Source organism: Mesoplodon mirus (assembly GCF_964341445.2).
Source record: "Mesoplodon mirus genome assembly, chromosome: 15".
Lineage (NCBI taxonomy): Eukaryota > Metazoa > Chordata > Mammalia > Artiodactyla > Ziphiidae > Mesoplodon > Mesoplodon mirus.
This window is the reverse complement of record NC_138991.1, coordinates 63950851-63977415: the sequence shown is the minus strand read 5'-3', so window position 1 is coordinate 63977415 and position 26565 is coordinate 63950851. Positions and strand designations below refer to the sequence as shown.

At 58.3% G+C, this 26565-nt stretch overlaps 3 protein-coding genes across 4 annotated transcripts; 2 read left to right on the top strand and 1 right to left on the bottom strand.

Annotated features, from left to right (window-relative positions):
* The first annotated feature begins 1241 nt into the window (after positions 1-1241).
* Positions 1242-11284, top strand: E4F1 (E4F transcription factor 1). 2 transcript variants are annotated; one of them, XM_082644240.1, is made up of 14 exons: positions 1242-1423; positions 3871-4019; positions 5018-5123; positions 7592-7785; positions 7883-8003; positions 8188-8340; positions 8437-8606; positions 8956-9165; positions 9443-9548; positions 9708-9925; positions 10105-10303; positions 10377-10519; positions 10591-10653; positions 10735-11284. In XM_082644240.1, exons 1-14 carry the CDS (start codon positions 1264-1266, stop codon positions 11089-11091), a joined length of 2349 nt encoding a protein of 782 aa, XP_082500366.1. In that variant the 5' UTR covers positions 1242-1263; the 3' UTR covers positions 11092-11284. The 2 variants fall into 2 exon arrangements, with proteins under 2 accessions (XP_082500366.1, XP_082500365.1); XM_082644239.1 differs by having other exon boundaries at positions 9440-9548; positions 10735-11283.
* Positions 11285-11466: 182 nt separating this feature from the next.
* On the top strand, positions 11467-15277 carry DNASE1L2 (deoxyribonuclease 1 like 2). The gene is given in 8 exon segments (XM_082644244.1): positions 11467-12142; positions 12425-12585; positions 12680-12768; positions 12847-12930; positions 13012-13158; positions 13160-13286; positions 13428-13679; positions 14053-15277. Coding segments are annotated over 7 exon segments (897 nt in total). The 5' UTR covers positions 11467-12142; positions 12425-12441; the 3' UTR covers positions 14107-15277.
* A 121-nt stretch (positions 15278-15398) lies between these two features.
* On the bottom strand, positions 15399-25789 carry ECI1 (enoyl-CoA delta isomerase 1). The gene is made up of 7 exons (XM_082644241.1): positions 25474-25789; positions 25260-25373; positions 22223-22350; positions 18514-18660; positions 17586-17707; positions 17297-17475; positions 15399-15904 (listed from the first exon to the last, which is right to left on the bottom strand). Exons 1-7 carry the CDS (start codon positions 25772-25774, stop codon positions 15738-15740), a joined length of 1158 nt encoding a protein of 385 aa, XP_082500367.1. The 5' UTR covers positions 25775-25789; the 3' UTR covers positions 15399-15737.
* Positions 25790-26565: the final 776 nt, after the last annotated feature.

The following is a 26565-nucleotide window of genomic DNA, read 5'->3' as shown; positions in this document are numbered from 1 at the left end:
TTCATATAATGGAATAATATTCAGCCACAAAAAGGAATGAAGTACTGCTGCATGCTACAACCTGGATAAACCTCAAAAACATCATACTAAAGTGAAAGAAACCAGATGAAAAAGACCACATGTATAATTCTGTTTATATGAAATGTCCAGAAAATGCAAATCCACAGAGAAAGAAAGTGGTTTGCTAGGGGCTGGGGGGAGGGGAGAATGGGGAGTGACTGCTAATGCGTATAGGTTTCCTTTTGGAATGATGACAACGTTCTCTAACTACACGTTGGTGATAGCTGCACAACATTGTGAATGTACTATCACTAACGGTAATTTTTATGTGTACTTACCACAACTTGAAGACTATACAGAAGAAAGAAAGGGTTGGGCTTCCCTGGTGGCGCAGTGGTTGGGAGTCCACCTGCCAATGCAGGGGACACGGGTTCGAGCCCTGACCCGGAAAGATCCCACATGCCGCGAAGCAACTAAGCCCGTGCACCACAATTACTGAGCCTGCTATCTAGAGCTCGCGTGCCACAACTACTGAAGCCGGCACGCCTAGAGCCCGCGCTCCACAACAGGAGAAGCCACTGCAGTGAGAAGCCCGCGCACCGCAATGAAGAGTAGCCCCTGCCCACCGCAACCAGAGAAAGCCCGCACACAACAACGAAGACCCAACGCAGCCAAAAATAAAAATAAAAAAAAAATAATAAATAAAATAAAGAGTGAAAGGGTTAGTGAAGCTACCCGTGAGCCATCCCCAACTCGGTTTTCCCCTGTGACTGGGTCAACCATCAAGGGAGGTTCTGCCACCCAAGGGGGTCGGGGGCGGGCAGCGAGCACCGGTCCGAGCTGGGGCGGTGTCCCGGCAGCGGCCCACTCGAGCTCGGATCGCGGCTGAGACCTGCGGCGGCAGCACCGGCTCAGGGCCGGTCAGTTGGAGCCGCCAGTTCGCTAGAGCCTTGAAGGAGCTGCCGGAACCCAGCCCCAGCCACGCCCAGCGGGCCCTCCCAGGCCCCGCGCCTCCTCCTTTCAGTCCTCTCCACCGTAACTACACCGCTCCCAGCAGTCCCGCCCCGTCTCTTCTCTCCCTGAGCCTGGCCCCGCCTCTGCGGTTCCAGGCCACACCCTCGGGCCCCGCCCCGCCTCCTGCCAATCAAACCCACCCTGGCCCCGCCCCATCGCCCTCCTCCCGTCTTCTCGCTAGCCTTGGCGCGGCCCGTTGTTATGACGACACGGTCGTAAATCCGCCATCTTCCTGCGGCGCGTTGCGACATGGAGGGCGCGATGGCAGTGCGGGTAACAGCCGCGCATACGGCAGAAGCCCGGGCCGAAGCCGGGCAGGAAGCGGGCGAGGGTGGGGTCGCGGCGGCGGCGGCGGCGGCCTTGGCGCCCGGTGGCTTCCTCGGCCTCCCGGCGCCCTTTAGCGAGGAAGGTAACAGGGCCGGACGGGGCCGGGAGCGGCCAGGGTGGGGACGGCTCAGCTTGGCTGTTGGAGGCCCCGACGGCCTGAGCTGATGGCGCGACAGACCCTCCCAGGCCCGGTTCCTTGCAGACCTCACAGGTCCCCACGGGACCCCTCATAGCCTTCCACGAGCCCCCTGGTTTCCTCAAACCCTCAGGCCTAACCCTGGCGGGGCGCCCATCACCCTCGTGGGCCCCAGTGCCCACCCGCGGATACTCACCTGTGTCACCTGTGACTCACCTGTGACAGCCACCGGGGCTGTCAGTGTAGACTTCGGCGATCGCCTCCACTGCCTGCCCCGCCCTCAGGCCAGCGGCCCGGCCCCCCTCTGCCTCCCAGTCTCAACAGGGCCCTGCCCTCCTTCGCGCCCCCTCCCACTTCACCTGACGGGCCACTGGGGCCCTGGCCGGGGTGTGACTGGAGGCTCCGGGAGGGCGGGGCCTCGGGTCTTTGCAGCACCCGGGGGGAGGCAGCAGAGCCCAGTGCTGGAAAGCTGCAGCCAGCTCTGTCCCAGACCTACCACTTTCTAGCTGTTTGATCCTGGGCAGGTAACCACATACCTCTCTGAGCCTCCATTTCCCCTTACAGAATAGGGATGCTACTGTTGAGGATAATGTATCGAGCACTTACCATGCATCAGACTTTTTCATTCTCAAGCCAGCCCTAGATGCCATTATTATTATTATTACTATTATTATTCCCATTTTGTGGATGAGGAGAATTGAGGTTCAAAGATGTGAAAGTGAGCAGGTCACCCAGCTAGTAAGTACCAAGGACTTGTTGGATACCAGGATTGTGTGACTCCTCAACCCACTCCCTTAACTTCTGGGTTCTGCTGCCTCATAGGATGGTGGTGAGAATCAAAACAGAGGATGTATGTGAATCTCTGAGAACAGTTCTGGGGACACACAGGGGTACTGATAGCTATTAGAGACAGAATTCTGGTCTCTACCCTCTGAGCTTGTCCCAGGAAGCTTTAGACTGGGCCGGGCAGGAGGGGGTTGGTGGTGATATCGGGGTGGTGGTCTTTGTCCCCACAGGATTTGTAATTCTCAGTACATCATTTCTTGCTCCTTATTCCAGCTTGGGTAGGTAGCTTGGCATGGGGGGCAGTGCTGCCCGCAGAGGGGTCTCTTTGGAGGTTGCTGTGCCCTGCTGGGCTTACCCAGGGCCTTATCTCACTTAGTGTTACAGGGGCTGTGTGTGTCCCCTTTTGTGGTTGGGATTCCTTCAGTGGTAACACGCTGGTGCTGAGTCATACTTGGGGAGTGGGGTGGGAGGGTTAGGAGGGTACAGTCACCTCAGTGCTTGCCTTGTGACTATGAAGCATCTGGAGGGGACCGCCCTCTGTCAGGTGGCCTTCTGTGAGTCTCGGCTGTGGTTTGGCCCTTTGCTCATTAATCCAGTAGACATCAACTGGGCTCCTTCTGTCCTCCAGGCCTGGGTTTGACCTTGATGTGGGACTGCAGTGAGGTGGTGGGAACTGGCAGACTTTTATGAAAGCAGAAGGAGCATCTCCCCATCCCTTGGGGTAAACAGCAGGGTGTCTGGGGTAGACCCTCAAGTTACGGTTCAGGCCCCAACACTCACCAGCTGGGTGGCCTTGAATCTCAAGTTGTTTTTCTAGAGAGGGAATAGTCACTTCTATTTCCTCAGGGTGCTGGCTGGATTTGCTGTTGGCCCCAGTAAGATGCCCAGCACACAGTAGGGGACTCAGTGAGCCGGAAGTCTCTCCTGCAGGACCTGGGGCAGGCACTGGCTGGTCAGCCCAGATGGTGAGGGGCTCAGGTGCGGTGGCCCGTGGCCCTGGGGTGTGGAACCTCTCTGGGAAGTCCCACCCTGCGCGTCTTCACCAGAGTAGGGAGGTGCCGCCTGTTTGGAACCAGTGAAGCGGAAGTCGGAGTGAGAAAAGAGTGGTCATGGGTGAGGGTGCCCCACCTCTCCCATGTTTGCTGAGGACTGGCCTCTCAGCTAGAGCCTGTACACACACACTGAGTCAGCCCATTTTACAGATGAAGAAACAGACCCAGACCTGGTCACTGAGGTGCCCAAGGGCACATGCAAACCCCAACAGTCTTAAACCCTGGTCCTCCACTGTCCCCAAACCAGCTTGGCTGAATGCCTCTGCCTCCCAGCTGCTCCCTGGGCCTCTCTCCCCTCATCTCTGAAGTAGGGGCTTTGGATCCCTACAGCCGAAGTGTATGGTCAGGGTTATCCCCTGCTGGATGCTGCTCTTCCTAGGGTGGGCACTGCTGCAGACCCCCGGAGAAGGGGCCTGGCACCCTGGGCTCCCAAGAGTGTTCTCAGCCCCTTTGGGAGGGCTGGGGAAGGCACCTCTGGTTCTGATGCCACCCTTGGGTGCATCTGCCTGGGGCTGGAATCCCTCCCAAGCCCCACTGACCGCAGGCTCGTTTCAGATGAGGATGACGTGCACCGATGTGGCCGCTGCCAGGCGGAGTTCACCGCCTTGGAGGACTTTGTTCAGCACAAGCTCCAGAAGGTCTGCCAGCGGGTGCCCCAGGAGGCCCTGCCTGCCACCACTCCTGCTGCGCTGCTGGGTCAGGAGGTAGCATCCCCCTACTGCCATTGCACACGTGCGTGCCCTCCACCCCACCCCTCAGCGGACAGCAGGATGAGGAGGTGGAGGCATGTCAAGATGGACCTGTGCCACCGGGGTGGGCAGAGGGCAGGCATCCGGCTGTGGGTGGGGGACTTCTGGCGGTGCTCTGGGCTTTTCCGGATGGCCTGGGATGTGGGCCCTCTCAGCAGCCTCTGGCTGAAGCCTGCACAGTTGGGACCTGGGGTCCCTCCTTTCTTGAAGCCTGAGGGCCTGTCCTGGCTTAGGGATATCATGGTGGCTTTTGTCCTTTTGTCTCCTGTCCTGTACCTATGGTTTCTGGGGATCCCACAAACAAAATGTGGCTCCGTGGATCCCACAACTCTGTCATAAAAATGGCCAACTTTGTTGCACTCGGTGTGTACTCGGGCTGTACACGCACAGCCCTATTGAGGCCCACGGCACCCCTGTGGGCTGGGCGCTCTTGTCATCCTCATCCTATGGAAGTGGGAAAGGAGACTCCAGGAGAAGTCAGGTGCCTCTGGTCACCCTGGGAGTGGCCCAGAGGAGTGGGCCCAGAATTGTCTCACTCTGACTGTGCTCTTTTCCTGCCCCTCCCAGAGATGTCCTCTCCTCCAGAAGGCCCCCAGCCCCACATCCCTGGGGGCCCTTTCCCCCGATCACCTGGCTGGGCTGTAGGTGGAGGTGCTCACCTTCATCTCTGTAGAGCCAGCTGAGTCTCCAGCTGGAGCTTCTAGTCGCTTCATCCTGGAGTCCTCCCTGAGGGTGCTCAGGGCTCCACATGGGGCCCTTGGTGGCTGGAGGCATTAGAGTGATGGGGCCGACCCCTGGGCCTGGGGTGGAGGGTTCAGGCTGGGAGTCAGGCTCAGAGCAGTGGTCCGTTGGGGGAGATGAGAGACCCCACCCCAGCCATCCTGCATGGACATAAACCTGAGCTCTGGAGCCCTGGAGACGAGTCTCCTCTGTCCCCTGTCACCCAATGGCAGGTGGAGCCAGCAGCAGCAGGCTCAGAGGAGCCCATCACTGTGGCCCACATCGTGGTGGAGGCAGCCGCTCTCACGGCAGACATCAGCCACGCTCCTGACATTGTCGGTAAGCTGGTTTGGCCCCACCATGGCTGTTCACGCATGGCTTTCTCAGCGCTGAGGCATTGCTGACCTGTTAGTCATCCACGGTCAAGGCTGGAAGCTGGGGACCTCTGCTGCCTGTGCCCCTCTGCTGTCCCGAGAGCAAGGCCTGGCTGAGGAGGGGCTGAGACCTGTGTGCACCTTCCCCAGGGCAGGGCCTGCAGCAAGAGCAAGCGTTGGCCACCAGGCCCTGCCCTGCCCTGGCCAGAAAGGGGCAGCCAAGAACCTGGGCAGCCCTGGGGGACACCTGGGCTTCAGGGAGTCTTCACTTTGTGCATAAATCATGAGCTAGCTGGCTGCTCTCTCCTGCTGCTGCCCCAGACTGTCTCTGCCCTGGTCCTTCCGGAACCTTCCCTACTTTTTTGCCACCCCCAACCCCAACCCTGGTTCCTACTTCCCACCCCACAGTTGGCTCTGGAGGGTCAGGCTGGGGTGTGCGTGGGGTGCACCTGCTGCTCCAGCTCCGCCCTGACCTGCTGCCCGACCTTTGCCTTCACCTCCCCAGTGCTCACTCCCTCCGGCGTGGGGGCGGCAATTCCTATCCTGATTCTCACATGCCTTTAAGAGCATACAACGCCAAGTCAGGCTCTTTGATGGCTTTTTTAAAGTGCAGTAGGGCAGGGAGTGTTAGGGTGTTGAGAGGTCTGGATTGAGTCACGTGCTTCTTAATAGGAGGCAGGTGAGTGTGCAGCTGGGACATTAAAAGGGCAGCCCGAGGGAGCCGGGGGCTGGGTGTGAGTGTGGCAGTGGAGGGAGGCTGGGCTGGGCCTGATGCCACGGGAGGTTGGGAAGGGAATGGGCAGGGGCCTTGGCAGGGACGTGAGTAGGTGACTGGACAGGAAGCAGGTTTGAGCAACAGGTAGAACTTGGCCTTGGGAAGCCCTTGGGACCAGCTGGAGTAGGAAGAGGTGGGGAGGCGACCTGGGGGAGGGGAACCTCAGAGCAGGCTGTTCTCCAGGGTCCCATCCTAGGGAAGCTACAGGACCTGTCCCTGTCTCCACACTGTCTTTCCCCCGACATTCCTGTGGACGAGGACGGTTGCCTGTTGCTCCTCTGGGATAAGAGGGCTGACGTGAGAGGTGGGGCCATGCCCAGCCCTGGTGTGGAGTTTGGCTTCTTGGGTGGTGGTGTCATATGGGAAAACAGGTTCCCTGGGTTCAGGCAGCATCTCCAGGCTCTGGCCCCCTGGCTAGCCAGGCCCTGCCTGCCATCCAGCCTCCAGCTGGCCCAAGCCCACGGCTGGGCAGCTCCTTGTGCTCCAGGGGCTCCTCTCTGGGCACCCCCAGCCTCTCTTGCACCCTTGGGAGTTTCCCCTTTGCAGGCATCCTGGGTACCCCAAATGTCCCCTTGGCGTCAGCTGCTCAGGATCTGGAGCCCAGGCCAGAGTCCTAAACCACCAGCTGCTCGCATCGCAGGGCTGGGGGTTCTCAGTCCTTGTTGGGCTGGGGGGTGCAGTTTCCAGGGACTGCACAGGGGGCTGGATACCCACTGCAGGCTTTCCTGCCTCTTCCCTGGAAACAAATTTGCATTTTGTCTCTGGACTCAGGGCAGCCACGTTCCCCTCTTCTCTGACCCCTCTGTCTGCTGTGCCACACTCAAACTCAAGTCCTAGCCTGGCAGAAATCCCTGTTCTTTTGGAAATTCACTCCTGGGGGGGAAGAAAGATAAAGCTTCAAGCATGTCAGCTAGGGCAGGAGCGAGAGATGCCCTTAATTGTTTGAGTCACGGCACCTCCGTTCTGTTTTGGGAGAATGGCTTGTCAAAACACGATGCCAGCCTGATTGAGATGGTTTCTAAGAAGCGGCTTCACGACCGATTGCCACGTGTCGTTTTCATGAGCAGAAATTGTGAAGTGTGTTTACACCTTAGCTTTGCACAGTGTCAGATTTCTTCAGCTCCCATGAGAGCTGCAAAAGCACATCTTCCTTCCTCAGACTGTCCTAGGCATGTCGAGCGCTCCCTCTCCCAGGCTGGGTCTCTTGCCTGCCTGCCTTGAAACCAACAGATGCTGGTGGGTGATCCCCAGAGGCATTTCCTCCTCACGTTAGCCGGAGCTGGAGCAGCGAGGGGGGCCGATGGTGGCGAGTTGGCCTGTCCACTGCCTCTGTGCCGGAACTCTGCCGCCCTTGGACACGGCGGGACCCCTGTGCACATCTAGTCGTGCGTGCCTCTTGGCTGAGGGGAGGGGGCATCCGTGCTCATGGTGGGTTTCCCTGCTGAACTCATTCTGGAGGCCTGGAACTCCTCTGGGCAGCTCCGTGGAGTCAGAGCACAGTACCTCCCACCCTTTCAGGCTGAGCAGGCACCATGTGCTGGGGCTGGGGGTTGGTCAAGACAACTCCACTGTGCCACAGCAGTGTCCTCGGGCTGGGATCCGAGGAAGCGGCAGGGTCTGTGGCATCCCAAGGCTCAGGCCCATCTGCCTCTCCTCAGGTGGTGGACACATCAAAGAGGTCATCGTGGCCTCTGAGGCGGAGCCGGGGGACAGCGGGATGGCAGAGGCCCGGGGCAGCCCCAACTGTCAGGGGCCTGGGCTCTCTGGGGAGGGTGAGCAGGCCCAGGTCAAGCTGCTGGTGAACAAGGACGGCCGCTACGTGTGCATGCTGTGCCACAAGACCTTCAAGACGGTGAGGCCCCGGGGCCGTGGGCGCACTGGCTGTGGGAGCCAGGCTTTCCCGCTCCTGCCCAGGGAGGTGCCTGAGCCTCGCTGCCCCTCCCCCACAGGGCAGCATCCTTAAGGCCCACATGGTCACCCACAGTAGCCGAAAGGACCACGAGTGCAAACTGTGTGGGGCCTCCTTTCGGACCAAAGGCTCACTCATCCGGCACCACCGGCGGCACACAGGTGAGCTGGCCTCGGGCCTGGGGCCGGGAGCTGCACAGCATGCTGCTGCTGGCCCTGGGGGTTCCCGGCTCCTAGGCTTTGTGGCCCCTTCCTTCTGGTGGTACTGAGGCTGTGGCTCCAGGCCTGCCTTCCCCTCAGCACCAAGCCAGCATCCCGTCCGAGGCTGACGCCATTCTCTCTGCAGATGAGCGCCCCTATAAGTGTGCCAAGTGTGGGAAGAGCTTCCGCGAGTCGGGTGCACTGACCCGGCACCTCAAGTCTCTCACCCCGTGTACAGAAAAAATCCGCTTCAGCATGAGCAAAGATGTGGTTGTTGGCAAAGAGGATACTCCCACAGGTCAGTGTGGTTGGGGGCTCCCTGCCCCGGCCCTGGCTGCAGAGTGCCACCCTGGTTGGGTGTTTCTTCATGGACTCTCTTGGTTCTGCCTTAAAGGGCCTGGTGCCTCCACTGTGGGGACTGTTACATCATCGGCAATGACAGGTGGGCCCATGGAAACTTCACCTGTGATTCACCTGGTGACAGATGCCAAGGGCACTGTCATCCACGAAGTCCACGTCCAGATGCAAGAGCTTCCCCTGGGCATGAAAGCCCTCACCCCAGAGGTGGGGACAGGTCAGGGGAGGCCTTTGTCTGCTCAGCACCAGGCTCTGTTCTGGGCACTGGCTCCACTGGGAACAGGACTGACATAGGCCTGCCTTCCTGCTGCTCAGTCTGGTTGCTGGGTGGGGAAATGGGAGACCCAGGTCATGGCAGGGAGGGGCAACGGAGAGTGAGCTGGGGATGAGGTGGGGCAGGGGAAGGCAGGTGGAGCAGGCTGTGGGGCTCCCAGGGGCATTCCTGAGTGAAGACGCCAGGTATGCACGGGGGCCCCTGGGGCTGCCCTGTGCGGTGGTGGCGAGTGGGTGCTGCATGCCGGGCTGCCTGGCCAGCCTCCCTTTGCCTCCCCTGCAGCCCCCTGGCCCCGAGGAGCTTCCCTGTTCCAGCGAGGGCAGCCGTGAGAACCTGCTGCACCAGGCCATGCAGAACTCCGGCATTGTCCTTGAGCGGGTCCCTGGGGAGGAGGGAGCCCTGGAGCCAGCCCCTCCCACTGTGTCCAGTCCCCAGCCCCTGGGAGATGGTCCCTCAGAACTGCCGCTGCTGGAGGTGGAACAGGTGGAGACAGTAGGTGCCTGCGCTGCCGGCGTGCCCCTTCTGGGGGGCTGGACCTTGGGTACAAAGTCACCATGCTATCCTGGCCACCACCAGCCTCCTTGCTGTGCTCCCTGCGGTGGAAAGTTGCATCACTGTCTGCAGTGACTTTGTCCCCTGATCTGCTTATCGCCTTCCTTGGGCCCATTATGGAGCCTCCCAGGGTGGGGGTGCCTCGGACTGGCCTCCACGGTGCTGCTTGGGCCCAGCCTGCAATGGGTACTAGAGGTGTGCTGTGGTCCCCCAGCAGGTGGCCAGTGAGGCCTCAGCTGTGCCCAGGACCCACCCGTGCCCTCAGTGCAGTGAGACCTTCCCAACGGCGGCCACCCTGGAGGCCCACAAAAGAGGCCACGCAGGTGGGTGGCAGGATGGTGGGGGTACTGGGCAGTGGATGGCCGTGGGTAGCCAGGAGGGGCTCTCGGGTGTGCTGTGGATGGTCAAGGTTGCCTGTGGGCAGGTGGCTAGGGTGGCGCCCTCGGGTGGTGGTCCCGGCCTGACATGGAGTGTGGCCCCAGGGCCGAGGCCATTCACATGCCCGCAGTGTGGCAAGGCCTTCCCCAAGGCCTACCTGCTCAAGAAGCACCAGGAGGTGCACGTGCACGAACGCCGCTTCCGCTGTGGGGACTGCGGGAAGCTCTACAAGACCATCGCCCACGTCCGTGGCCACCGGCGTGTCCATTCAGATGAGAGGCCCTACCCCTGTCCCGAGTGTGGCAAGTGCTACAAGACCAAGGTGGGCCCCTGATCCCCCACCTGCGGGCTCCCTGCTCCCTAAGCCAGATCTGTCCCTTGTTCCGTGCCCCCAGACCTCCCTCCTCACCCTTCAGGACAGCCTGCTCAGTCCCAACCGGGGCCCTCAGAGGGGGCTGGGAGAGCCAAGGCCAGGCTGGCCCTGATGGTGGGTCCCCGCAGAATGCCCAGCAGGTGCACTTCCGGACACACCTGGAGGAGAAGCCGCACGTGTGCCCATTCTGCAGCCGAGGCTTCCGGGAGAAGGGCTCACTGGTGCGGCACGTGCGGCACCACACAGGCGAGAAGCCCTTCAAGTGCTACAAGTGCGGCCGCGGCTTTGCCGAGCATGGCACGCTCAACCGGCACCTGCGCACCAAAGGTAGGGCCGGGAGGTGGCAGGGAGGGGGTGGGGGGCCGCGGCCGGCCAGCACTGACCAAGCTCCCTGCCACAGGGGGCTGCCTGCTGGAGATAGAGGAGGTGCTGGTGTCCGAGGAGAGCCCCGCAGCAGCCGCCGCCGTCCTCGCCGACGACCCGCACACTGTGTTGGTCGAGTTCTCGTCCGTGGTAGCTGACACCCAGGAGTACATCATCGAGGTGGGTGTGGGGCCACCGGGGTTCGGATAGGGCCTGGGGCGGGCAAGGCTGACCTCTGACCCTCCGTCCAGGCCACTGCGGATGATGCAGAGACCAGTGAAGCCACGGAGATCATCGAGGGCACCCAGACGGAGGTGAGGGGCTGGGGGATGGGCGGGGTGGGGTGGCCTGGCACCCTCACCAGACTCATGGGCTGAGCCTTGAGCCACCCACAGGTGGACAGTCACATCATGAAGGTAGTGCAGCAGATCGTGCACCAGGCCAGCGCCGGGCACCAGATCATCGTGCAGAATGTGACCATGGACCAGGAGGCACGGCTGGGCACAGAGGCAGCTGCTGCCGACACCATCACTATCGCGACCCCCGAGAGCCTGACGGAGCAGGTGGCCATGACGCTGGCCTCGGCCATCAGCGAGGGCACTGTGCTCACAGCCCGCTCGGGTACAAATGGTGCCGAGCAGGCCACTGTGACCATGGTTTCATCGGAGGACATTGAGATCCTGGAGCATGCGGGAGAGCTGGTCATCGCCTCGCCGGAGGGCCAGCTTGAGGTGCAGACCGTCATCGTCTAACACGGGCGCCTGCAGGGTCCCGGGGGGCTGGGCTAGGGCAGGGGGTGAGGACCCCGAGTGCCCTGCCCCTGCCTGCCTGGCCGAGTACAGAGAAGATGGGCATAGAACTCAGGCGTTCAGAGGAGATGTGAAAGTGTAAATACACAGAGTTTTTGGTTGCTTTACAATAAAACATGAAAACCCGCCGCTTGTGATGTTGCGGCAGTGGCAGCCTCAGGGGCTGGTGCCATTGCCCTGGCAGGTTCCTCTGTGGCAGCCCCTGCCTGCCCAGGGATCCCAACAGGGCTGGTGGCACCTTGGCAGTGTATGGGTGTCATGGTATGTGGACAGGCAGCCTCCTGCTGGTGCCTTGCCCAGCTGGAGCTGTGACCCCAGCTTCCTGAGGCCCGTCGAGGTGGGTGGGAGGGGATGCTGCTTCCTAGCCTCCAACCCTGGGGCCTCCCTGGGGCCGGGGAATGAGGCTGGGAGACCCAGGAGTCTCGGCTTTTTACCTTGAGGTGACAGCATGTGGAGAAGCAGCAGCAGATGCTGGGCCACAAATGGGGCCAGTCTTTCCTGATCGTGTTGCCTTATGTTATGTTTCGCTGAAGAGATGCAGCTTGAGGGAGATTCTGGGTGACCTAGTTTCTCGGGGGCAGGGACAGGAGCAAGACCTGGACGGTGGGCATGTCTGGTCCTCTTTCCCAGTCCTGATGCTGCTCTTGGGCTGGCAGGGCCTTCTGAGTCCCTGTTCTGACAGGCTTGGGGGCACCAGAGCAGTCTCAAGGTGGATCCCCTGCCGCCTTGCCCTGCAGGGGGGGCGGCGGTCTCTGTGGGAATGGGAGCCAGCAGTTAACAGTGTCCAATTCGTGGAGGGGGCGGGACCCAGTGCAGTCTCGGCCCCTCCCTGGACCAGGGCTTCAAATACTCACGGAGCTGGGGCGCCAGAGCTGCTGCGAGACCAAGCCCTTGCAGTCTGTCCTGTGCTGCAGACACACCCCCAGCTGGGATCTCTGACTTTTACTGGGACCCAGATCCTAAACCTCTGACATAGCCAATCCACATCCCTCAGGTGAGTCTGGGGGGTGGGTGCTGAGCCGAGGCTGGATGTGAATGGAGTCTCAATATTTGGGCCTCAGTTTCCCCACGGAGGAGAACGGCCACGGCCATAAGCCCAGCCCACCACCTTGGGGAGACCTGGAGAGCGGCAGGGGGAGGATATGCCTTCCTGCCAGCCACCAGTGGGTGGCAGAACCTGCCCGGCCCCCGCGTCCCAGCAGCCGGGACTGAGAAGGGTGGGCTGGTGGTCCGATTCCATGTTCGCGCTCACGCGGGCCGTGTCTCTCTCTCTAAGCCTGCCTGCTTTGCGCCATGGGCGGACCCCTGGCCTTACTGGCCGCGCTCTGGGCGCTAGGGGCTGCTGAAGACGCGGCGCTGCGCATCGGAGCTTTCAACATCCGGAGCTTCGGCGACAGCAAAGTGTCGGACCCGGCCTGCAGCGGCATCATCGCGCAAGTGAGGCTGGGGGCCCTGGGCGGGGTCGCAGCTGGGCTCCGCGGGCTGATTTGCCGCGCACACGTGACCCCGCACCTGCCGGCCCCACCCCCAGATCCTGGCAGGCTATGACATCACGCTGGTGCAGGAGGTGCGGGACTCCGACCTGAGCGCCGTATTCGCGCTCATGGAGCTGATCAACAGGTATGGCGGGCAGGGCCCAACGTGGGCCCAGGTCTCGGAGCGATGCCTTGACCCCGGGCTTGGCCGGTGTCTCCGCAGAGTGTCCAGGCACGAGTACAGCTTCGTGAGCAGTGAGCCCTTGGGTCGGGACCAGTATAAGGAAACGTACCTGTTCGTCTACAGGTGAGGGGCGGGGATGCGGGGGAGGGGTGCGCGGGGCAGGAGGGGGCCCACTTAGGGCGCCTACCCACCCTCCACACCCAGGAAGGACGCGGTGTCGGTCGTGGACACGTACCAGTACCTGGACCCAGAGGACGCCTTCAGTCGTGAACCTTTTGTGGTCAAGTTCTCAGCACCCGGGTCAGGTGAGGCCCCGCCCGTCCCGCAGGTCCCGTCCCAGCCCCTGACATCTACCTCCTCCCGCAGCTGCCGAGGAGTTAGTGTTGATTCCGCTGCACGCGTCGCCGCACCAAGCCGTGGCCGAGATCGACGCACTCTACGATGTGTACCTGGACGTGATAGACAAGTGGGGCACCGACGTAAGCCCGTGCCCGCACGGCCCCGCCCTGCCCCACAGCCCAGGGTCCCGGAGGCGCGCCCTAGGGGTCGGCCACAGGCGTGAGGCTCTGCACGCGCGGCCCCTCCCACAGGCTCAGACCCGGTTCCGCGGTGCCCCACAGGACATGCTGTTTCTGGGCGACTTTAACGCCGACTGCAGCTACGTGCAGGCTCAGGACTGGCCAGCCATCCGCCTGCGCAGCAGCGAGGTCTTCAAGTGGCTCATCCCGGACAGCGCTGACACCACGGTGGGCAAGTCAGACTGTGCCTACGACCGCATCGTGGTCTGTGGTGCCCGCCTGCACAGCAGCCTGAAGCCCCAGTCGGCCGCTGTACACAACTTCCAGGAGGAATTCGGCCTGTACCAGGCTCAGGCGAGTGCTGGGCCCAGTAGGAGCAGGGCCCAACCTCAGTACACCTGGTGCTCCCCTCCCTGCACTACTGTTTCTAGAAAAGGCCCTTAGAGGTTCAGTTCTGGCTGAATGGAACAAATCTGGGATGGCAGTACAGGAAGCTCTTTACCTCCCCAGAGTGGCGTCCCGAGGCCATGCTCCCACCCAACCCGCGCAGCTGGGATGGATAGCCCAGGCCTCGCTGGTCTGTTCCCCCACCCCCAGATGCAGTGGTTTGTGGACACCCAGTGGGCCCCTTCCTGGGGTGGGGGGAATGGGGCAGTTTTCTGGGGTGCAGCCTGAGGGAGGACTGGCTGCTCAGCAGGGCCTCAGAGTTGGCCCCTTCTCCCTCCAGGCCCTGGCCATCAGTGACCATTTTCCTGTGGAGGTGACCCTCAAGTCCCACTGACAGCCCTGAAGCCTGGCCAGGGCAGGCTGCCTGCAGACTCTGGCCACAAGGAGGAAGCCCCACGGGGCTGCAGGGTAGGGTCTGCTGGGCCTGGACAAGTGATGGGACTACTCGGAGCCTGTTTCCCCATCGTGAAATGGGCTGCCACCACTACCTCATACGGTTGTGAGAAGCACCTCGTAGAGCACTGGGCACACAGCTGAGCTCAGTAAACAGCGAACGCTCAGCCAGGACCACACACACCTGTTGGCTCCGACGCCTTCATGTCCTTTCTTAGGACTCAGCTCTTCTGGGGCACAAACCTTCGTCCTGAAGCCCAGCAGGTCCCTGGTCCCAGCCCACTTAGGGGACAGGGACAGCCTGGGCTGCCCATTCTACATCCTGCTGGGAACTGACCACCTCCAGACCAGGCTGGCTCCAGAAGGCAGCTCCAGTGCTCACTGGCTGAAGCTCCCTGCTGTTTCTTTGTGCAAACTAAGTGCTTTCAAGCACCTGTACTGAGTGCAGCTGGGGGTAAGTGCTCACACACAGGTAGGGTGGATGTGCAAGGCCAACCTCCCAGTCTTCAGTGTTCCTCCTATGGCCCCGGTTCCCAGGTCTGCAGGCAACTCACAGGCACTCGTGTATGAGGGTCCTTTCCTACCCAGCACTGCAGTTGGCGGGGGGGAGGTCAAGAAGGCTGGCCCCCTGCAACCAGCCGGCTGGCGGCACTGGGACATGTTGAGAGCCTCCTCACTGGTGAGCAGGCAGGTTGGGTTAAGGTCCTGTCCACAGAACCTGAACAGCTCACAGTGGTACAGCTCCTTCAAAGGTGCCTTCCTGGTAGCTTCTTCCTCAGGAGCCCTGGGCTGGGCAAGGACTCAGCAGGGAGGACAGTGGCCTGCACCCTGAGTAAACCCATCACCTGAGGATTGGGAACAAGCAGAACTGGGGTATACAGTGTAACTGACAGGGGCCTGATGAGGTTTCTGGTTTTCGAAGCGTCTCACCTTTGGCAGGATTTAACTGGCCTGAATTGTATGGGAGGGAAAAACCTTTGTTTCAAGAATTTGAACAAGCTTTTCTTGCTGGATCTTTCTAAAGTCAGATTTAGGACACTTGTAATGTAAAATGCCTCCCTCCTCCCTCTCCAAGTCACCCAATTTCTCTGAAATTTATACAGGCTTTCCATCCAAACAAAAAAACATGGCGGCCCAAGGGCTTTTCTCTTTTCCTTTTCTTGTGTGGCTTGCCAGGGCCCACAACTACCTGGCCTTATGCCTCCAGCAGTCAGGCATCCCACCAGCCAGGGATGGGAAACTCAAGGACTTTATTCTGCTCTGGGAGAGGAGACACTCAACGGTGACATCGTTGAGGTCCAGAAGGGTGCCACCTACCAGTTTATGATTCCCAAATCAAGACACTGCTTGCCAGCTATGCCCATCTGCCCACCCGCCAGGCACAAAGGGTACTCGTGAGTGGTAACAGGCCTTGGGACTATGGCTACAAGGAACAGGCCTTTTAGGGAGATGAGCAAAACAAAGAGCTAAAAGTACTTTTAAATTGGAAAACGCCTTCTTTAAATCCCTTGTAACCACAGGGCCCCCAGAAGGGTGCACACGGCTAAAAACCCTGCTTGGGCAGCCCAGCCCTTAGCCTTTCTTTTGTTTGAGCTTTTCTAAGTACATCTGCAGGGACTTCTGGATGGAGTCTCTGGAAATGAAACTGACAAAGTTCTGGATGTCCGCGTCGCGCTGCTTCACCAGGCGGTCTACCGTGGTCTTTCGCATCATGTTCTTGGTCAGCTGTCGAGCGTGATCTAAAGAAGATGGGTCCCACCTGTGAAAACCCACGCTCTGCTCCGGGACAGTGGTATTCCCAAGCTTTCCAAGAGAGTTCCAACTGAAACTCCGGTAGAAAACTTAGAAAATTCAAGTGAGTAAAGAGAAGAAAATGAAAGCCACCTGTTCCCTACTGTCCATCGATTTCCTTTAAAATCATACAGGACGATATTGTGAAAGGTGCCTTTTTAACCTGTTATTTTCCCTTAACTATATTGTCGGCAATATTTTCCATGTCACTAAATACTCTTTTACAACATAATTAATGGCTGCACGGTATTCAGGCATTTGTCTGTGTCAGGCATCAGCAAACCTGGCCCCCCAGAGCTCAAGAGCCAAGAATGGTATTTACATTTTTATATAGATGGAAAAAATTTTAAAAGGGTAATTATTTTGTGGTATGTGAAAATTACATGAAATTCAGAATTCAGTGGCCTGGTTTTATTGGAACACAGACACGTTTGTTAGCTCACATGCTCTAAGCCCGCCCTCCTGCTCTGGCGCCGTAGTTAAGGCAGAGACCATGTGACCAACAAAGCTGAAAATCTCCCTGGCTCTTTACAGACATCCTGCTGATCCCTGGTTTCTACCATAGTTGATATAAGCAGCCCTATTTCTTTCTTTCTTTCTTTTTTCTTTTTTTTTTTTGGCCACACTGCATGTGGGATCTTAGTTCCCTGACCAGGGATCAAACCTGCACCCCCTGCAGTGGAAGCAGGCAGTCTTAACCACTGGACCACCAGAGAAGTCCCAAGCAGCCCTATTTCTATACACAGACACACAAGCTGTTTCCAGTTGTCTGTGTAGTGGGTTGAACAGTGGACCCCAAAAAAGTATGTGCAAGAGACCTTACTTGGAAAAAGGTCTTTGCAGGTGTAACTGAGATCATCTTGGATTCAGGGTGGGCCCTAAATCCAGGGACAGGCGTCCTTAAAAGGAGAGGGAGCTCTGAGATATAGAGACACACTGTGGGAGAAGGTCATGTGAAGACACAGCAGGGATGGGAGTGACACAGCCACAGCCAAGGACGCCCGGAGCCCCCAAAACTGAAAGAGGCAGGAAGGAGCCTCCCCCAGAGCCTCTGGCAGGAGTGAGGGCCTGCCCACACCAATTTTAGACTTCTGGCCTCCAGACTGAGAGAGAATGCATTTCCCTTGTTTTAAGCACCCGCCCCCCCTCAACTCCCCGTCTTGTAATTTGTTACATCAGCCTCAGGACACTAGGTCAGTCTGCTATTGTGAATGGCTCGTTTGTGAATTGCTTGAGAACTTCCTGTCTCACCAGAAGCTCCAGGCTGGGGAGGGGACAGGGCTCTACTTGCCCACCGGTACCCACAGCTGTTGCACACCCCCCCCACCCATGCCCCTCACCTGGAATGGCCATCCACCGGGCCATCACCGAGAGCGCTGTGCTCAGCACCTGGTCCTCAGGCACCACCTGGTCCACCAGGCCCACCTGGAGGGCCTCTGCTGGCAGGAAGAGCAACCCCAGCTGCAGGGCCTGCTCTGAGGCACGGTGCCCAATGGTGTTCACAAGGGTGTCTTTGAACCTGGAAGCAGACACCCACTCACGGTGGGCTCAGGGCTCCAGAGGGATGGGGGTCGGGGGGTGGGCTCAGCCCCGGGTCTGGTGGAGTATGGGTGCAGCCCCCAGCCTTACCAGAAGGGGGCGACGATGCCCAGCAAGGTCTCGTTCAGCCCTATGAGGTACTTGGGGTTGTCAGCCAGGATCCGGTAGTCGCAGGTGAGGGAGATAAGGCAGCCTCCGGCCGGGCAGGCTCCCTGCAGGGGAAGCAGGATCACCGGGCTCTGGGTGCTGTTGTGGCTGGTTCCGGTCATCTTCCAGAGAGCCAGGGTCCCAAGGAAGGGCCTCAGGTGGCCGTGAACTCTTGGGTGCCTCTAGCCCCCAGGATGCTGTACCAACACTGTCTGGGGGTGTGCACACAATGGGCTCCAGCTTGCCCATCAGCCTGAGGCCACGGGCACTGGCAGGGCGGCCAGCGCTCAGGCCCAGAACACCCCCCCTTTTCTCAGGCTCCTGTCAGGGCAGCAAGCGGCCTCTCCTCTCCTCCAGCAGGAGGTCCTCCGAGGCCCGACCTCACTCTGCCCTCATCTCACACATCCACTGCCCCAAACAGAGGCCGTCAGCGGCCACCACACCCCATGGAGTCTTTCTGACTCTGGCCATCCCTCCTCTCCACCCAGCTCAGGCCCTCCTGGCACCTCTCTGGCCTTAGCCCCACCCCTGCCTTCCCCAGGTTAGGCCAAAGCGATATTCCCAAAATGTAGATCTGATCCCCCACTTGCCTCCACCCTCATAACCCTCCTGCTGGGCCACGTCGACCATGGGCCCTGGTTCCTGCCCCCACACTCACCCCCACCTCAGTGAGCAAGTCCCCCCCAGCCCCCCCCCTAGGCCCCCCCCTTCACCTGGTCTGTCATGGCAAGCTGACCTGGGGACCTCTGAGGGTCTCCCGACTGCCCCCTTCCTCTCCGAGGGCTTCTTAAGGGCATGGCCACGTCCACCCCCACCCTAAGGGCTGGCCCGCAGCGAGCCATGGAGGCCCCTCGGGAGCGGGGACACTCACGTTGATGGCAGCGATCAGCACCAGGTTGGATAGGTACAGCCGCAGCCACAGCTCCTGCACCGCCTTCCAGTACTCAGCGTAGTGGGCCGGGTTCTTCCCGCACATCTCCGTCAGGTCCAGGCCTGCGGAGAAGACCCTGGGGCAGTCCTGGGGAGGTGGGAGGGGGGCAGGGGTCCCATCACAGTCTGCCCCACAGTGCCAACACAGCCCCAGGGCCCAGGGAGCCCACAGGTGCTCAAGGGACAGAGGAACTGAGGTCATGCTCGGGCAGCAGGATGCTGCCCCCAGGAGCCCAGAGCTGGGGGCTCCAGGGAGGCAGCCTGGACCTCCCTTGGACTCTGTTCCTTCTGCATCCTGGGATATTCTTCCCTTTCCAGCTTCAAGCTGGAAGAAAAGGCAGCAGGGCCAGGTGCTCCCCCAGGGACATAAACACACCGGACTCTGTGCATACCTCTGTACTCATCCCGGGCAGAGGAACTCAGGGGCTGGGGAGGACTCCTGACAGTCGGAGGGGACACATGTTCTGATGTACCCCAAAAGCAAACTGCAGACTCCGGTGCAGGCCAGAAGGTGCAGCTGTCAGGACCCGGCCAGGCAAGGAGGGAGTGGGGAGCAGTCAAGAAGACAGACCTTGGGACTCCCCTAGTGGTCCAGTGGTTAAGAATCTGCTTTCCAGTGCAGGGGATGTGGGTTCGATCCCTAGTTGGGGAACTAAGATCCCACAGGCCGCAGGCAACTAAGCCCAAGCACCGCAACGAAAGATCCCGTGTGCTGCAACTAAGACCCGACGCAGCCAAAAGTAAATAAATGAAATAAAATGGTTTCTGTTAAAAAAAAAAAAAGATGGATCAACTTATGTCACGGCTGCAGTCTGGTCATCATACAGTTAGCTTTTAAAAAAAAAAAAACAGACCTCTGCCCTGGGCTGTCACACGTGAGACAGAAGCCTGGGGAAGGATCTGTAAGGCACGTGTGTCCTATGTGGACGCCCCAGGCCCCAACACAGCCGCTGAAGTGGGGGTGGGGAGCGCAGATCAAGGCAGAAGGTGCTTCTGGGCATGGGCACCAGGTTCTGGGTGCTCCGTCAAGAATGCAGGCCAGGGGAGGGGCAGCTCCCCAGCCCTCACCCGAGAACACCGCACCCGGGGTTGCTGATCACTAACCAGCACTGGCCGCGGTCACCATGTGCTACTGCAGCAACGACCGAACCCCCTCCCCTGCCTGCAGTGTCTGTGAGGAGGGGCAGCCACACTCGAAGTCCTCTACATCCTTGTATTAAGCGACAAAAGCAAGTTGCAGTGCAGGGCATAGACGCAGCCCGGTGTTTCTCATGTACACACGTGCCTGTGTGTGCACTGATACCAGCAGGTTGGCCTTTTGTTTACGTGGAACGTGTTCCACTCCTGTCACTAAAAAGGCCCCACAGGGATGGGAAGACTGGTGGTCAGTCCCCCACGTCCTGCTGTCTCACAGGCCGGAGCAGGGACCCATGAGCCAGCGCCTGTGGGGGGTGGGGGGGTGGGACGGCAGGGGGATGGAGCTGCTCCTGCTCTGAGGATGTGTCAGGACTGAAATTCAGCTTTTCAGCCTTCTTCCTTAATCTCTTCCCACCATGAGCTCCTGGCTCCCCCCTCCCCACTGCCTCCCCAATTCAATTCATTTTCTCAGCACAGAAGCTGGAGGGGCTGACGGCACTTGCCCACAGTCCTGGCGCTGGAGGGAAGCAAAGGCAAAGAACTCTATTCTGGATGAGAGAGAAGCGAACACATTAATCCCAGCTGGGGATGGCCTCTGCCAGACAGATGAAAACGGATGTGGGTTGGCCTATTTCGGTGATTTCTGTGATTCAGCAACGTGTCTGTAGTGGGCCGAACTGTGTCCCCGAAGAAGACAAGGTCAAGTCCTCACCCCAGTACCCGAGAATGTGACCTTATTCAGAAATAGCGTCTTTGCAGATGAGATCAAGTTAAGATGAGGCCATACCGGAGTATGGGGGTCCTAAATCCTTTGACTGGTGTCCTTCTGAGGATTCGGACACAGAGACAGGGCAGACGGCCACGTGGAGACAAGTACAGGACCCCAGGGGCCCCCCAAAGCTGGCAGAAGCAAAGGATTCTCCCCCACGGCCTCTAGATGTGATTGGCCCTGTTGACACCTTGATTTTGAACCTGTGGCCTCCAGACGGTGAGAGAATACATTTCTGTTGTTCTGCCCCACTGCTCCCCGTTGGTGGTCTTTTGTTAAGGTGGCCCCAAATAACACAAGTCCTTCCAAAACATTTGCTGAGGACCCACTTTGGGCCAGGCCTTGTGCTACGTACACAGGAGACACGATATAGAACACGAGGTGCGGACACATTGCTGGAGGGGAGGACACTGTCACAGGGAGAACACAGGCTCCGGAGGGACAAATGCTGGCTCCCTGTCCCCAGAGCACAGGGGCTGGGGGCCTGGGCAAGCGACGGGTCTTCCCCTCTTTCGTTCTAAAGGTCCTATCTTTGGTGACACGCAATTCTCTCATTTTCAGAGCATAATAAAGAAAACGTCAGGCTATGAAATGACACCTTAAATGGAGTATTTTCAGGAATTATCCAGGGTGAAAAGTTCCTAGGCAATTTCAGCATTTCTAGGCAGGTTAGAAGTTCCCTCAAATGATCTACACCCAGTATCAGTCCTACTCTTGGAGCAATAATGTCATCTCACTCCCATGGGATGGGGCAAGGCTTGGCTCTGCAAACCCCAGCTTCACAGGACGCACTGGGTGCGTGCATCAGGCCAGCCCCTGAGGGTCCCCTGCTAGTCTGTGCCTCCAGCACAGTGATGGGTCCCCTTGTCAGAGGCAGCCAGGCTCTCCAGAGCTGCAACTCCAGGCCACCCCAGGACTACCTGAGGGTTTAAGGAAGCAGGTGCGAGCCCACAGTGGACCTTCCAAACCCTGGCCTAAAAGGTGCAGGAAGCAGAAAAAGGTGCAGGAAGCAGGCTGTGACTGTCTGCTTCCTGCACCTTTAATGACGGTGGGGCCAAGGTGTTCCAATTGGTCTCTAGTATCGTGGCACTTAGCCTTGGGGGACGCTCATGCTGTCTGTGGCTCCTTATAACTTGAAAGGTGACCCCAGTGCTCTTCCTGACCCAACAAAGTCCTGTTGTTACCAGCATTTGCTGGCTTGTAGGGGAAATGCTGCCGTTCCCATTCCCCTCGAGAATTCAGAAGGGAAAAAGCCTGCCCTCTGAGACCTCAACTCTAGGACCTGCCCAGACGGGAATGCAGGACACAGCTTCTGGGATGGGCACCGTCACTGGGGCCGGCCTGGGTGGGTCCCCAGGAAGCTGCTGCCAAGTTTGCACAGGGTCCACCCTTCATGAGGTCGCGTGGCCTCAAGGGTATCCTGCAGAAACATCACCTGCCCTCACCTACATCCTGGCCCAGGGCCTGGAGGGCCGAGGCTTGCCCCAGGTCTGGCTCCACAACCCCATGACCTGGGAGGTGGCCTGGGAACTAGGGATCAGCCTCCTGCGGGAGAACCAGCTGCCCATGGCACGGCCCCCTTGAGCCCTCACGCCCAGGACTACAACCCCTGGAAGCCCTTTGTGGTGGCACCCGCGCCTGGGCCGCCTGGGTTTTCTCCACCATGTGAAGTGTGTAGGAGGGCTCCCGAGTCTGGACTTCGACCTGAGAACTTGTGGCCTTGGGGGAGCTAAGGAGCACCCACCGAAGTCAGGATGACGCCTCGGAAGGTCTTGTCATTCTCCAGCTTCTCCAGGCTGATAATGAACTCTGTCAGCAGCTCTAGGCTGAGGCTGTTCACTGGGGGGTTCTTGAACTTCATCACGGCGACTCCTAGTTTGAAAATGAAGAGGACAAAACTCATACCCAGCATGGGAAAGGTACCCCCAACTACCCTGCACCCTCAACCAGGCCATGGGAAGCTACACAGATTCTGGGTTTTTTAAACTGAGGTGAGATTCATATACCTTGTAAGAAAGGGAAACCTGTACCCATCAGCAGTTACCATTCCTCCTGTTCCAGCTCCTGGCAATCAGTAATCTCCTTCCTGTTCCTATGGATTTGCCAATTGTGGACATTTCATATAAGTGGAATCATATGTGACCTTTTGTGTCTGTCTTCCTTCATTTACTGTTTTCAAGGTTCATTTATGTAGTAGCGTGAGTCAGTGCTTCAGTCCTTCTTAAGGTCAAATAATGTTCCATTATCTGTGTACAGCATGTTTTGCTTATCCATTCATCTGCTGATGGACACTTGGGTTAGTTCCACCTTTTGGCCATTGTAATACTGCTGCGAACATTCATGTACAAATTTTTGTTGATCTTTTTCTCCCAGATGTAAGTCCTACATCCTCAGGGGAGTAAGAAATGGCCTTAGTTTTTTGGGGTTTTTTTGCAGTACACGGGCCTCTCACTGTTGTGGTCTCTGCTGTTGCGGAGCACAGGCTCCAGATGCGCAGGCTCAGCAGCCATGGCTCACGGGCCCAGCCGCTCCGCGGCATGTGGGATCTTCCCGGACTGGGGCACGAACCTGTGTCCCCTGCATCGGCAGGCGGACTCTCAACCACTGCACCACCAGGGAAGCCCATGTCCTTAGTTTCTTGAGTAAGTGAGCAAACTCTTAAGAACCAGATGTGCAAGGAGGAATTCCAGTGGGGGCCTCTGGTTCATGCTTGTTTAAGGATTGAGAGTAAGAATATCAGGAGTCAGATGTTCTTAAACACTCCATCTATTCATTTATGCTGCCAGCAGCAGGGAAAGCAGGAGTGGCAGGGCCTGCCCTTGTGGACAGTGCAGCTGCTGGCCTGGGCTGGCTGGGGCCATCTGTTCTCACTGCCTGGCCCAAGGGCTTCAGAAATGCCACTGTTCACTTAGGGTACATTTCCCTGGTCAAGGCCTTGGAAATCTCTGGATAGTCAAAACAAACCATTCTCTAGGAATGAGAATTAAGTCCTGAAGGCAAAGAGACTCTTTTGAGACCTATGATTTATGAGGAAGAGGTAATTATTAACTGGCTACAGGTATGTACATGTACACATAAGAAGCAATCAAAACTTTCAGAAGTGAGCTCCCCAAACTTGGTTCGGAGGTAAGTTTCTTTTTTTTTTTTTTTTAAATTAATTAATTTATTTAATTTTTGGCTGCATTGGGGCTTTGTTGCTGCGCACAGGCTCTTCTCTAGTTGTGGTGAGCGGGGGCTACTCTTTGTTGCGGTGTGTGGGCTTCTCATTGCGGTGGCTTCTCTTCTTGCGGAGCACAGGCTCTAGGCACATGGGCTTCAGTAGTTGTGGCACGTGGGCTCTAGAGCACAGGCTCAGAGTAGTTGTGGCACACAGGCTTAATTGCTCCACAGCATGTGGGATCTTCCCAGACCAGGGATCGAACCCATGTCCCCTGCATTGGCAGGCAGATGCTTAACCACTGAGTCACCAGGGAAGTCTCAAATGAAAACATTTTAGAAAGCACTTTTATTCCATTAATTCCTCCAAGCCTCAAGATGCCTGAAGGTTACCCAGGTCTGGCAGTGAGGACAGAACCAAGCCTGGCTTTCTGACCTCAAACTCAACCTTCTACCACGATAAGCTGGTGAAGCTATCGAGTTCTTCCATGGTGGGGTGGGAAAGCACTTTGGTAAAAAATTGTCTCACTGATAATTTTTTTCTTACTTGTTTACATAACAGAAAATCTACTATTCAAACCATTTTTAAGTGTACAATTAAGTGGTATTAAGTATATTCACAATCTTGTGCAACCAATCACCTACTCCAATACTTTTAAAATGTGTTTTATGCAAGTTTTGATATATATTCAAATCTGTCACAGAAATTATCCTTTCAGAAACTCAGGTTTTTGTTGTACTCGTAGTTGGGCCCCTCATCACCTGGCTCGGGCAGCCCCCAACCCAGAGAGGAGCTAAACTAGAGAACTGAACCAAGGAACACGGTGGGTGCCCTGACAGCAGTCCAGGCACAGGCAGCGCTGCACAACCTGTGTGTGTCTGGGGGGCTCAGGGGGGCTGAGACTGTAGCCCCATTTGGGGAGGAGCTTGGCTCCCTGCCAAGCCAGAGTGGAGTGGGGTTGGGGGACATCTTGAAAGGCTGAGGCCAGGAGCTGGGAGGTCATGAGACTGCTTGTCCTAAAATCTGACACTGCACGTCTCCGATGCCAAGCCTGCTCAGGACCCAGCTCTGAAGTGCTCTCTGGTAGAGAACGCACTGGTTTCTCCTTCAAAAGTGCTTTTTCTGTCTTTTTAAAATCCCCCTTGGAGACTTTTAGGAGGTGTTCTGATGGGAGTGGGTAGGAGTGATTTCACTTGTGGCTCCTGGCTTTAATTAAAAAAATATCTGCTGGGGTCTGTGCCTCTTGGGAGTATTAAGAAAAATTAAAATATTTTATCCTGAAATATTTCCAATTATTTTAATTCCCAATTTAATAGCTAAGGAGCACATGCCCCAAACTTTAAAAACGGAAATATTTTTATCTTCATAGTGAACTGGGGAGCGAAAACACCTAGACTGATGACCCTTAAGCTTTGAACTCAACAGAAACTGCCTTTAAAATTGGGCTTTATCCCGTGGCCTTTAGAAATTCGAGCGTTCTCCCGAGTCTGGACCCAAGGTCTGGGCCTGGAGCTGGGGGAGATCAAACGCACTGCCCAGTTAGGCCCGCTCTGCTGCCAGCGCCGCCCTCTTTCCCCACAACCGGGCGGCCGGGCGCTCGGGAGACCGCGCTCCGGGCGCTTACCTGCGGCTGCGTCCGGCTCCACCAGCACCCGCTGGGTCCCGAAGCGCCGCGCGCTGTCCCCGCCGCCGGCCGCTGGCTCCGTCCGCCTGATGGTCGCGCCCCGGAGCAGGGCCCCTGCGGAGGGCAGCGCGAGGCCCGTTAGCCTGCCGCGCCCCGGACCCTGCCCCCAGCCCCTGCCCCCTGCCCAACCCGACCCCCGCCCCGGGTCACGCACACGGGCGGAGCAGGGCACGCGAGGAGACGCGCATTCCTGCAGCCAGCGCCATCTTGACCGCGCTGGGTCGGGGTCGCGGCGCCGGGGTGTGGCCTTGCCGCCCGCCCCGCCCCCAGGGCCCAGGCCTCTCCTCCGGGAGGCGGGGGCTGCGCCCCGCCAACGCCGCAGTCGGAAGCCCGAGCGGGCGGAGCCTCGGGCTTAGCTGAGCAGGACGCAGGGGCTGCGGGGTGAAAGGGCGCCGGTAGGGAGACCCGGATAGGCCAGACGCCGCGCTCCCCACGACCCGCAGCTGCGCCACCATGCAAAGATCGAGCCGCCCAGGCCCGGGACCCCACGTAAGTCACGGAGTGTGCGAGTCCCGGAGAGGGCTGAGCTGAGCGGTAGTCAGGGACTGTGGGGACCCCGGCAGCTTGCGGCCCTGCATATCCGCCAGCAGAGCTGTGGGTATTGGAAAGGATGCTAGAGGGGGTGCTGATGGGGGCCAGTGTGAACTCCGCCTCCTGCCTGTGAGGGGACCAGGAATCACTGCTGGTGGTTCAGCCACAGGCGTGGGGCAGCATACCCTGGTGACTAAGAACTGACCCTTAAACTTCCCCAAGGGGTGAGGCGCCCTCACACCACTGTGGGACTGCAGTGCTCCCCACAAGGAAGGGGAAGGAGACATCTCGTGTTTGTATTTGCTTGACCCTGCCTGAACACTGTTCTGACCATTCAGTTTGAACACTGGACACGGTAAGGGCCAAGTACGGGGGGGGCAACTGAGACTTGTTTTTGTAACATCTTAAGTGTTTTCAATTGTTCCTTGTGGAACAAACCAGTTTTTGAGGTGGAAAATAGTTTTTCCATGGCCACCTAAAATAGCAGCAGCAAATGAAATCCACATTTCTGGTCAGGCAGAATTCAAAGCTCCTGTAATATAAAGGTAATAAAACACCTCTTTCTGGGACTTCCCTGGTGGTGCAGTGGTTAAGACTCAGCACTCCCAGTGCAGGGGACGGAGGTTTGATCCCTGATTAGGGAACTAAGATTCTGCATGCCACGTGGCGTGGCCAAAAAAGAAAAACAGAAAACACACACCTCTTTCTAAAATGT